The 12,307-nt window shown below is 46.0% G+C and overlaps 1 protein-coding gene across 1 annotated transcript in view; it reads left to right on the top strand.

Moving 5' to 3' along the window:
* The window catches only part of IGFBP4 (insulin like growth factor binding protein 4), a 330,734-nt gene extending 318,709 nt beyond the window's left edge, over positions 1–12,025 (top strand). Inside the window, exons 3-4 of the mRNA XM_069634564.1 lie at positions 5,415–5,543; positions 8,199–12,025. Of these exons, the coding sequence (XP_069490665.1) occupies positions 5,415–5,543; positions 8,199–8,333 (264 nt within the window). The 3' untranslated portion in view covers positions 8,334–12,025. The remainder of the gene's footprint in view (positions 1–5,414; positions 5,544–8,198) is intronic.
* Positions 12,026–12,307: the final 282 nt, after the last annotated feature.

Raw genomic sequence — 12,307 nt, 5'->3', positions numbered from 1 at the left:
AGTGCAAATAAGATACACTGCACCAGATATACACATAATCAATCCAGAATCTTGAGCTAAGGCCCCAAACAGCTGTTTGGTCTCCAGCTTTACTCTCCCTATTTAATGACATAACTGAGAAATCGTTCTAGAACGTGACATCTGTGACCAGATGGCAGAAGGTTTGTGTTGTGCGCTGAGCACTGCACAGAATATTTATGGAAAAGCTAGCGCTGGGGCGGCTTCAAAGACTGCGTCAGCTGTCTGCTGTGTTTTGCACAGTAGAACATTTCTATAATCTGGATATTGCATTTTTTTTAACTATATAGCTATGATTTCTGGGGTACCACCAGTATTTCAAAGGCACTTTTCACACCAACAGTGTCATTTTCAAGGATGGAAGTGGGAGTTCTGTTCCAGAGTCAGTCTAAAATAGGGCAAAAAGGAACACTTAATTTGACTGCAGCAGGCTTTCAAAAAGCGCATGAAGTGATAATGTTAGTCATTACATAGATGAACAACCAAAACACAACACATACTTGCAATTAAGCTTGAAACTGACACGGCTTATTTTTTTCTATTATCTTTTGAACTTTTCACCTCTTGTTTCTCATTCCGAGTATGGTGGTAGTCATGGCGCTATTTGCGCCATGACTACCTCCCATACCGGCACCGACTCTGACCTGGTTCAATGGGGACTTACTGGTGTAGTCCGACCTTTGCCGGACTGGTAAGTCCCCATTGAAAAATCCATTCCCCATTCCAATTTGAGCCCCCATAGGGCTCAATGGGAATGGGGAAGTAGCTAATAACGGTACCGCAATTTGCGGTACCGTTATTAGCTCTGAAGTCCCTTAGCGGGTCCCGTCCATAACGCCTGGTAAAACCAGGCGTTGAAGGAGGGACCCGCTAAGGGACCTCGTAGTAGGGCAGTAAGGGATTACAGGCACCGGTCTCCTTAACAGTGTGCGGTATCCCTTACCGCCATACTCGGAATGAGGCCCATTGTCCTGTTTCAGCCAATTTGAGCTATTTTAACTCCCTTCAAGACTTGTTCGTATTGCCCAACAATCTGGAGATGTAGGTCTGTGGGTAAATTAACTCTTAAATTGACTGCAGCAGGCTTCCAAAAACTGCATGGAGACACACTGTTTGTCATTGCATAGATGAAATACTTTCACAAAACTTACTTGCAATTATGCTTGAAACTGACACTGCTTCTATTTCATATTATCTTCTGAACTTTTCACCCCTTGTTTACAACATTGTCAATTGTCAAGTCAATTTGAGCTATTTAGCTCCCTTCAAAGTGCAAGAAGTTTGACTTGGTCTTATTGCATAACACTGTGGAGATGTAAGTCTGCGGGTTTTGTTCAAACTGATTCCAGCCTGCTGAGAAGTTGGTGTGCTGTGCTCTCGAAACAAATGAGACGTTGCAAAGTGATTTTGCTTTAATTCTCACCCCCATAACATTGCTACCAGTGATGTCATATGGCCTTTGACCCTCATCACCACACAATAAGGAGATACAAACATCTATCAATAAAGGCGTAAAGAAATAACTTTGAATTCTAATAGAGCTATGCAATGCAGGCTTAGAAGTTGCATGGGGCAACACAGGGTTTGGATTTTCAGTCTCTGGTGACCCCAAAATGCGGCACCTCGTTCAGATGCTTTGCATAGAAGACCCAGGGTTTCCTGTGCTAGTGCAGTGGTGCACAAAGGTGTTATAGTTCCAGGAGGTGGCTCCTTTGAAAGCTAAGAGTTTATGGGGCAAATTAGTTGCAAATAATATATGGGAGGTATACTTTTAACTCCCAGAATAATATATTTTAGATGTTAGTGGCATGCGTCATAACAGGCACATCTGTGGCGGCAGCAGTGCTATGCCGCAGCAGTCCTTGAGGAAAATTGGAAAGGTTCACAATGGGACGGTGCCATTGAAAGAGCTGTAAGGCTGGTGGGAAGCAGGCACATGTCAGGTGGTACCTACATATTGGTCAGAGCTAATGAATGGGGAGGTGGGCAGGAAGGCATGCCACCCTGAGTTGTCTCATGGGACCCTGAAAGGTCCCAGAGAATCAAAGTAACTTTGATTAAAATTATTTGGCCGGAGTGGGGCCTCATGAAGAGGTCTGCTCTTGTCTGTCCAGGAACCTATAATTCGTTTTATGAGGCCTCCAGACCATGCTGCAGCCCTGCTAGCATTCCAGAGGCACCATCTTTTCTGGGAATCTTCATCTTCTGGCAGGGACGGACTGGGGCATAAAATTGTCCCAGGCACCAATAAAAAAGTGGCCAACATTTGCAAATGGCAATTCATTCCTTTTGTGACAGACTGTTTCGGTAGAACCCATGGGGGAGGTTTTTGATCAAATGTGATGCAAATTGTGCATTTTAAAGAATATTCATTCGCTAACGCTGCTCAAAACTACTAGCCGCATGGTGAAGTAACTTGTCAAATTGGCCCACATGGGCCAAAAAAAGGTGCCCACGTTGACCATAAAAACTGGCTCACACTAGCGTGTGGTGTTTTTGGTTCGGGCATTGCCATAGTGCCCTATAGGCCAGTCCGGGTCTGTCTTCTGGTCCTAAGCAGTGGCTGTGTGAACAATCTGTTTCCAAAATTCTGAAGCTGGAAGAGAAGGAGGGCGCTCCCGAAGAAGGCTCCCATGAATGAGAGTTCTCCCCATCCTGTGCTGTTCATAGGGACATGTGGGGAAAGGGCAGTGATTCATTTGTGGGGGTGTTTGCCGGGGCTCAGCCCTGGGACTTATTTCAGCGCATCGGCACCTGTTGCCTCAGACTCAGTTTAATTATGATGCAGTGTTTTGCTAACTTTATTTTTTTCAGTGTCGCGCCGTCCCAGCAAGAACAGCGTGAGCCGTGCTAGTGCTGCTGTACTAGTTTTACATTTTCATGAATGCAAATGAGCCCAAAGGTGACAGGACTGGGTGCTGGTGCTAGGTGTACCAGGATACTCCACGAGTCGCCCTATATGGCATTGGCATCACTCTGCTGATGTAATAACTGGTACCACTGCTGCAGGAGGGTGGATGCGGGCAGACGCCATGGTTCCTGATGCAATTCACTAGCTCAGCAGGCAGATGGGCATGCAGATGCATGCGTCAGTATGGTGCTGACTTTGCGGCACCGCTGCACCAGGTGCATGAAGGGCCCTGTTAATCTGGGCGCTTGCCATCAGGTGCATCAATATGAAGGCATGTGACAGGCCGCCAAGTCTCTAAGGGCCTCATTACGACTCAGGCGGTAAGGGTTTTACGGCGGCGTAAACAGCGCCGACCCTTACCGCCTGAGTACGAGGTCCCTTAGCGCCATGGCGGATTTAACACCTGCTTTTAGCAGGTGTTAAAATCCATGGCGCTAAGGGACCTTGATGTTAATTACGCCACCGTAATTTACGGTGGCGTAATTAACGCCTTCCCCACTGTCATTATGCCCTATGGGGCAAAAATGGGAATGGGGAAGGGTAAATGGGGATTGGGGACTTACCGCCCCGCCAACCTCGGAATGGGGCGGTATGTCCGCCAACCACCATGGCGTAAACGTAGTTTACGCCATGGTGGTAAAGGTACAACCCAAGCGGTAACTTACCGCCTGGGTCGTAATGAGGCCCTAAGTCTTAAACACACACTGGCACATGACTGTAATCAGTGTTGGACAGTTGCCAGTTCCATTAGTGGGGCAGAGGGGCATCCAGAATGGAAAGCACAACAACAGGACAGTCACTAGCCTACAGCACTAGCAGAGGGGCACAGCCAGGAAAAGGCCACTGCCAAGGAGGGCCTCTGCTGAGTGGCAACCTGTAGAAGATGTTCCTGGGGTTACTGACAGGCAAGTTCAGTAATTATTTAATTGATGTATTTAATTTATTTTTGCGATTTATTTAGCGCACCCAGCCTGAAGGCCTTTTGTCTGCAGTTTCCTATTACTTTACTATAGGAGCAGAACCCTTGCATTCTATTTTCTGTGCACAAAGGGCCACAATGTCCCACTTGCCACCTTTGAAATCGAGGGAAAATGATAATGAGGAGGGTTATTCAAAGAAGCAGTCAAACAGCTGGTGTTTCATTTCAAGACAGAAGTACTCTGTTACGTTGATTGGCATTTGTAAATCGCACGGATGCCACGGGTAGGGCACGCATCATCCCCAATAAGCCGGTGGGAGTTGCAGCGGTCTGACACTGTGGGAGCAGAATTGAGCAACAAACTGGTGCCCCGGCTTGGCCCAGGCGTACTAGAGCACTTGTGGGCCCTGGCCCTTATTTCTTTGCAAATTAAGCACCGGGGAAGGGTCACCTCAGGGCTGGAGGGCTGATTAGGGAATGCAGCAGTGAAGGGAACTGTGCTAGCAAGACCACCACGTTCAGTGACACCTCAGTGGATATTGCACCAAGCCTTTTAGTCTCCTCTCTCGTGGGGTCAATGCAGGGACCTGAGTGAGGCTAGTATGTTAAGCCCTTCTTATATTGCGCCAGTCACCGCTGTCGTGGCCTAAAAGCAACGAGGCATGTGATCGCGACCACTACATGTACTGATGAAGAGAGTCACAGCCATGTTATCCTTTTGAAGGTGAATTTGAGGGAGTGCTGCAAAAGGGAGGCTCTTGCAGCAGGCATCTGGGACAGAAATGCCAGCCTTGCTGGTGGTCATCATAGGTGCAACAGCCGTGTAAGGGCAAATTCTCTCCAGAATGTTATGTTGGAAGAAATCCACCATGCATTTTGTTTGCAGAGGCGGCAAGGTGCCTTGACCAATCCAGGATCCCAGCCATAGCAGGCTTGTGTTTTCAAGGGAAATGAGACCACTGGCCACAGAGGTCATACACTCTTTTTTTGTGTGATCCACTTTTTAGCTCTATGGAATTCTATGCAAATAGTACGAGCATACTCGTCCTTAGCACTTAAGGGGTTAAGCCAGTTTTGTCCCATCACTCTCTATACAGTTCGAAGATAGGATGTGAGTGTGGGATTGCAGTATTTTTTAACCTCAATGATTTCCAGGTCATAAGCATGCACTGGGAGACCAAACGATCCTATAGTTTTTGCCAGAGGGCGTGAGCAGATATAAAAATTGCAATGAAATCATAAAGATGTGGCCCCCACGGGCGACATCAGGGGAGTAGGGGAATGGGTTATACAGTAAACGCATGGAATTGCATTTTTCCATAGAAATTCAACGACGCACAGTCGGAGTCACAGGATAAATATTTGGGTATTTGTTTGTGCCAAGATCTGCCTAGAGATTGGTCGGTCTCCCTTCTCTGTAAAATACTTATAGCAAGATCAACGCGGCACTTGCTCTTGTGACCCACCATTATTGCTCTGCTTGGGTCTCTTCATGTCTGAGTTGTATTTGGGGCTTGTTTTGTGCACGCTGTGTTCTCACTGACTGTTGTTCATATTGCATTGCAGGGTTCCTGTGCCGGAGAACTTCGTATCGCTTTGGAGAAGCTCTCTGCATCCCCGACCAGGACACAGGAAGACCTGCAAGTCATTCCCATCCCAAACTGCGACCGGGATGGGAACTTCCACCCCAAGCAGGTACGGCCTAAAACTCAACCTGAAAAATATACAGGATCATGTGACCCAGCAAAAGCAAGCACAGACTCCATGCAGACTACACACGTACGCACAGGCAAATGCACACACTTGCTCAAAATTCAGACCTTTCAGAATTTGGAAACGATATGGTTCAGAAGAAAAATGGCCAATTAATCATCAGAAATCTGACTGGCCAGGGATGTGCATTGACATTTCTATTCAAGGGACACTAGACATAGGCAATTCCAATTGGTTATTCAAACTCCTAATAGACCATTCTGAATTTGACTGTCTAGAGCAGTGGTTTCTGGCGTTCAAAATGTTCCGGACTACAGCTCCCATTATCCCTCACCATTCACTGCCCTGGCTAGAGCTAATGGGAGTTATGGTCCAAAACATTTGGGGTGCCAAAAGTGGCAGACATCTGATCTAGAATTACAAATGTTCCTTTGATATCCGCCAGGCCTTTCTGGATTTTGACTGGTCATTCAAAATTCTGATCTCCCTTAGAAATTGTTTTCCAAATTCAAGTGTCTGAAAAAACACAAAGAAGACAACTTTGTGCCCTTTTCACACAACCCATTAAATCTTTCATTTACGGAAATTGTTGATACTGCAAAGCACATTTGTCGGCATTTAATGCCATACAGAATTTAACTTCCTGTCTGTTATTCAGCAGATTTGACCAGCATTGACGCCCCTTTGTAGAATGTGTAGGGAGGGTCGTGCTTGCCTACACCACATGAAAAGGAACTCCTACACTCAATGGGGGTTAATTGCGGGCGCTCAGTCTCATGTAAAAACACACAGCAAAACATTAACGCGTGTGTTCGGTTCAACCCTATCTGACAAACGTTGATCGCACATTTCATGGATGTGTGAGTAATTTGGAAGACATCTGAAATAAGTGGGACCTTTTATGGACCATTCATGGAGTCCTGCCACTTGCACCATGAGTTTAGTCCTATTGCATGGCGGCTATGAAGGGAAGGGGCCTTATAGCCGTAATTGAACACCCCGAGATCACAGTTTTAATTTACCCACCCAAGGATCTTTCCCACCATGGGAAATTAGAAAGTTGTAAACCCCCAGCGCAACAGTGCAATAACCTAGAAAAGTCCTGCCAGTAAGGATTTCAGGGAGGCATTGGAGAACTTCTATGGGAGCTTTGGGTTTCCTTACTCAAAAGAAGAAGGTCGATTTCTATAATCAAAAGAAAGGGCCAGGATGGGTCAAACAATACTGGCATCCCCTACTCTAGAAGGACCGACGGCCCTGAGTCACAAATGGCCATGCTCTGTTCTAGAAAGTAAGCTACCGGAGTGGCCTCACTCAGAACAATGTACAACATAGTCTTAAGGAGTTCCAGTGTCCCACTGGACGTCTTGCAGTCTTGGTGGGTCTGGCTCTCCAAGATGCCGGCAATGGTTCCTTGTCTGTGCCATCGCCATGTCACTGCTATGATAGTGAGAAGGCTTCTGGTGTTAGTTGAATCCCTTGTGTCTACCGTGGTCTGCAAGGGCAGGGGCGTTGTTCTTCCTCCTGCCCTAGCTTGGCTGTCTCACCTGGGCCAACTCGTGTAGATATTAGCCCTGCTCCCCCATGTGGGTGCTTCGGGCTGGATTGTCTTCCCCATCCCCATTGGGTAATAGCCTTGGCTTCTTCAGGTTATGCTCATGGCCTGCACACTGCCACCCTTTTTGAAACCCACCTTGTCTTTCTGGTGTGGCTTTTCACCCCACTCGCTCCACCATCTGTAATGAGTGCATCATCAGGGTAGTGCTTAAGCAACCTTTGGCGGTGATAGTGCCCCTGACTTACTATAAAAAAACCTAAAGGGATATAGCACCCCTCATATGCATCACCATCAGTCGTCGAAGTGTATGAAAAGAAGCAGTGGAGCTATGTTCCCTGCTGGTCTGCCCACTCCCCACAAACCCCATTGCCACTCACCCCTCCATGCACAATACAAACCCCCAAACAAATGCGCCTGCTGTTTAAGGGAACTTTCAGTGCAGGGCACTGAAGTGCAAGCTTCAACCGCTTCCCACACTTTTATTTTTAAACGAAACCATTCTGGAACAGGCTCCTTTTTAAAATAAAAGTATAGGAACAGTAAAATTTGATTTAAAAAATGCTCCCACCCACTCCGACCACTGATCACCATCCTTTCTAACATTTCTGTCCCTCCTAGATTCTGTACCCAGGTCCTCAACAAAGCTCCTGCTTTACCCAGGGGTCTCAGCCTGGGTTCTGGATGACTTTGCTTAACACTGGCATAGGCTTTGCTAGGGGAGGGATCTGGGGGGGCTATAGCCCCAGGTATTTTGGTTGTAGCCCCAGATAAAAGCTCAGGAGCAACAACCAAAAGGCTGGCTAGCCCAGAGTCCCGACAGTTCCAACATTAGCCTAACCCCAGATCCTTTCCAGATCTAGCAACATCCCTGAACACTTGACCCCCTCCTGATGAATGGCACATTACCCAGGTGACCCTACTCGTCTTGTCCTCATCTTCCACCTGCTTTTCCTCCTGCTCTTCCAGCCCCATGCATACAGATAAATACAGATGGAAAAGGAGCAAAAATAAATACCACACAACTGGGAGTCTTATACATAATGCATTAAAATAACTGCCCATTTTCCTTTTCTTTGAAGTGCCACCCGGCCTTGGATGGGCAACGTGGGAAGTGCTGGTGTGTAGACCAGAAGACGGGCGTGAAGATCCACGACGTTGCGGAGCTGAACGGAGACCTGGAATGCCAAGAGTATGTTGGGAGCTCGAGGAAATGAGCTCCCCGAATGAACCATGTCATTTCATGCAGAACCCACTTTTGCACAAGAGAGAACAAACACTAAACAGAAAAGAAATACCACACAAAGCAATCCACTGCGGCACCTTGCGGAGAGAGAAGGGCCACACGTTCTTGCGACCACGCTCCCCTAGGATGAAGGGGGAAGCGAAAGACGAGGCTTACGGTGTAGACCGAGATGGACACGCTAAAGCCTAGGCTTCTAATTGGTTGCGAACATTTATCCTGCAAAATAAGCTAATAGAGGTAGAGGTGGGGTAGTAAAGGAATGACAAGGGCTGCTGAAGAGGTGTTGTGGGCGTTGATTAGTGTCCCTGTTGATTACAATAATTAGTTCACAAAGCCGGCAATTCACACATATAGGCATGAGGTTGTATCATTTATCAGTGTTCAAACACGAGTGTTGCCTGAGGGGGTTGGCTGTAGATGAAAGGGGAGCCCAGCAATTGCTTTTTAATCATGATTCCTTGAAAACCGAGGATAGTTCAAGTAGTAACTGAGCAATGCCTGAGTCCTGGAGCATCCATAGTTTCCAAGTTGAGTTGACGCTAGGAGTCAGGGCCTCGATTCCCTCTTTCTGGGGCTGCCAGCGGCCCCAGTGCTTGCTTGCTTTTATGTCCTCTCCAGAAACAAATTTCAGAAAACATGCTCCACTTTCTGCCAGCCCATTTTCTGTCACCCCACTATGAAAAGGATCCTCTGACTGAATTATGCTCATTCCAAAGCTAAAAGCTCTCCTAAATGGCAGTGCAATGTCATCCCTCTTGCTCGGGTCCTTTGACTCGTTGCACGTCTTCCAACTGCGCGGCGGCATATGCGCCCTTAAGTTGCTCTGATCCCATGGTTGACAGCACGCCAGTTCTCCACTGACATCATTGGTGTGGGACCTTTGCTTAGATGCAACAGAATGTTTATATTGGACTTTGGTGCCTTCTCAGATTACATTAAAAAAAACTGCCCCATGCCACAGTTCTAGACAAGAAGAGACAGCAGTAATCGTATCCTGGGTCACTCAGTTCAGAGCAGGAGCAAGGAAAAGCAAGTCTGGTCCACATTGATGGTAGAAGTTTGCAATGAATGCAGCACTTGAAGTTGCCCTTCTTTGGAAATAGGCGCAGCAAGAATGTATACTTCTGCAATGATTTCTAGGAGATACACTGCAACGCTTCTGACAGCATGGAAACATTGCCCAAGGGGGCTGATGCTGCTCTAGATTCCTAGAAATGTAAATGTTTGACAGGAACCGAAAAGCTAAAACTTGTTGATAGATACAAGGAAGTAGAGAAAGGAACGAGGCAGAGGAAGCAGGAGACAGGAATTGGGAGTTGATCCGATTGCTTGCTTGCTTTTCATTCCACAGAGTGTGTCTCAAATAAACTAAGTAAGTGGTTTTGCGGTATTTGGTAAGAAGTCGCTAGGTGCACGCCTTGCTCTTACACAGCTCCTTCTTGCATCCTTTATTTTTCAGCGATGTGTGTGCTTTAAAGTTCAATGTTTTGTCTGGCAATAACAGATCCCACCGCTGCCACCAAGTTGTGTGAGTATAGCTCTTCATGAGCCAGTCTCTAAAAACATCTGCCAACAGGAAAGAAGGAACCGTTCCCCATCAAAATGCACCCATAGCAAACATTATCATAGGAAATTGTTGGACTGTCTTCAAATGCTGCATACAACAACCTTATCTGATTCCAGCCCCTCTTTCAGACAATGGAAGCAGATTGATTGATGTAAATATGTTTACATTTGTCCTCAGTATTACTGATACGAAAATAATGCTCTTGAAATGTTTTATAAAGGGCTTTTGAAGGCATTCTTTCTTTCACAACCAACATGTCCTACAAAATTGATTCCAAGAAGTCTGTATGTTCTTTATAAATGTATGTAACTTGACTCGTGAGATTACAATCTATGTTTGGGTATTTTTGTGTAACTTCCCAGACTTTCAAGACAATGTTGCCTTATTGCAGAACACAAATGGGGTAGGGAATTGCGCAAAGCAATGCCAGAGATTAAGATTCATTCATGACCTTCCACCCATTTTTGGTCATGGATATTGTTGTGTAATTTACCAGAATCTCCACAGAATGTGGCATTTCTGCCAAAGACAACATGGCCATAATTATAGGGCATGGATAGTGTAGGATAACAAACAATAGTACCAGAATTACCCCAGCCCTCCCTCTCTCTCACACACACACACACACATATTAACACCTAGTATTTGCAACATCTGAGCAAGCTATATATTCATTCTCTTCCATAAGGTTCCCCTTAGACACCAGGTAGTTCAGGGCATTGTCTGCCACACCTTCTTTATGTACACCCTCTCTTGGACCAACCCTCCTAAATGATATGGTTTCCCATGATCCACTGCCTGTCTTGGACCCCACCTTCTCCCTTAAGCATCATGCTGCTTTGATCATATGCCCTGATTTTAGATACAATGTCTGCACTTCGGACATGCAGTGTTCCTCAAGCTTGACTTTTTTACTCCCCAATATGCTCTTTACCCACATGATGACTTCCCAGAGTGCTCCCTCACTTGCTTAGTCATAAAGAAATAGACAACTCCTAAAGAAAAGAAATGAACATTTTAAAGACGCAACACCTAAAAATGTAAATCAACAAATTCGTTTTTCAAATAAAATGGCTAATGTAGGGGTGAAATCAGAAGGTGCGCATGCCCACTTCTAGGCCTTTTTTTGTACTGAGGGACATGTCTTTGTTGGGTGCGTGCTCATTCCAGATGCAGAAGCTGAGACACCATAAATACTACCTTAGTGTTCTCCATCAATGTGTATTTTTCATTAGAAAATGGGGAGCCATCTTCTCTCCTCCTTACTATCTTAACCAGCTCCATGCCTTGACAGTGATGCGGGACCACACAAATGGCATTACAGATCTCATATACCAATAGTCCAAAGACTAAGGGAAGAGAAACTGCTCTGTGAAAAGGCTCAACAGTTGTTTATTGTCTCGGTTCGTTCTATTGTTTTTACACTTGACTTATGCAAAGACCATGGAAATCTGAGAAACATCACTTCTTAATACTTCAATGTGATTTTGCATTTTAGGGGTGTTTGTGTCGCCCTGGGGTAGGATCAAGTGGCATTTTATGTAGATAACACCCTTCTTTGGAACACAGCGGGTCACATCCGTTTCCTTGCACTAACCCCCCATGAGATGTGCCCGGAAATGTAAGGAGGTCGGTGCCCAGCCGGGACACCACAAGACCCACAAAATGCTCACATGATGGAGGAGGCGACGTGTAATTTCCCAAGGCCTCCAAATTCCAAGTGCCACGGAGATGGTGGCGTTTGCCCAGCGTCACATTGGACAGCAGAGCTCATGGAAAACCTTGCACGGCTTTCTGCGCGGTGGCGGCTATTGTCTCTGACTCTCACTGCACGGTTGAAGTTGCTATGTTGCTTCCCTTCTCTTCTAAATGTACTTGAAGCTTAATGGAAAGGTAATTCCTATATTTAATTTGCACTGTTATTTAATATGTTGCTGAACTATGCGATGTTGATGTAAGAAAACAATTATATTGGGGGTGGCAAAGCCTATGAAGAATAAGTGTAACAAACAAAATGGCGAATAAATGACTTGCTTCATTTCTGTGGTATATGCAAAATAAATAACAGGGCACATCTTTTTTGCCCTTTTGTGTAACCCTGAGCGGACTGGATTTAATACATAACAGAGTCTGTGTTTTCTGCCATTGACTTAGTACAGGGCAACAAAGGGGCTAGCATAGCGTGGCCACCTTTGCATGCAGTGGCTCATTCTTATCGCTCAGATCCCCAGGGGCTTCCGGTTGCCTTGACTGCGTCTTCTCTCTCTGTCTATGAATGTTGCACTTCGATTCACAGTGCATGATGGATGTCTGTTCAAATAAGACACAAAGATCTCTTGGCCATTTCAAGTTATGTCAATTCTGGGGTAATATGTTGC

The sequence above is a fragment of the Ambystoma mexicanum genome, chromosome 13 (genome assembly GCF_040938575.1).
Source record: "Ambystoma mexicanum isolate Mex_15411 chromosome 13, UKY_AmexF1_1, whole genome shotgun sequence".
Taxonomy (NCBI): domain Eukaryota; kingdom Metazoa; phylum Chordata; class Amphibia; order Caudata; family Ambystomatidae; genus Ambystoma; species Ambystoma mexicanum.
The sequence above is the reverse complement of the archived record's forward strand: the minus strand, read 5'-3'. Positions and strand labels throughout refer to the sequence as shown.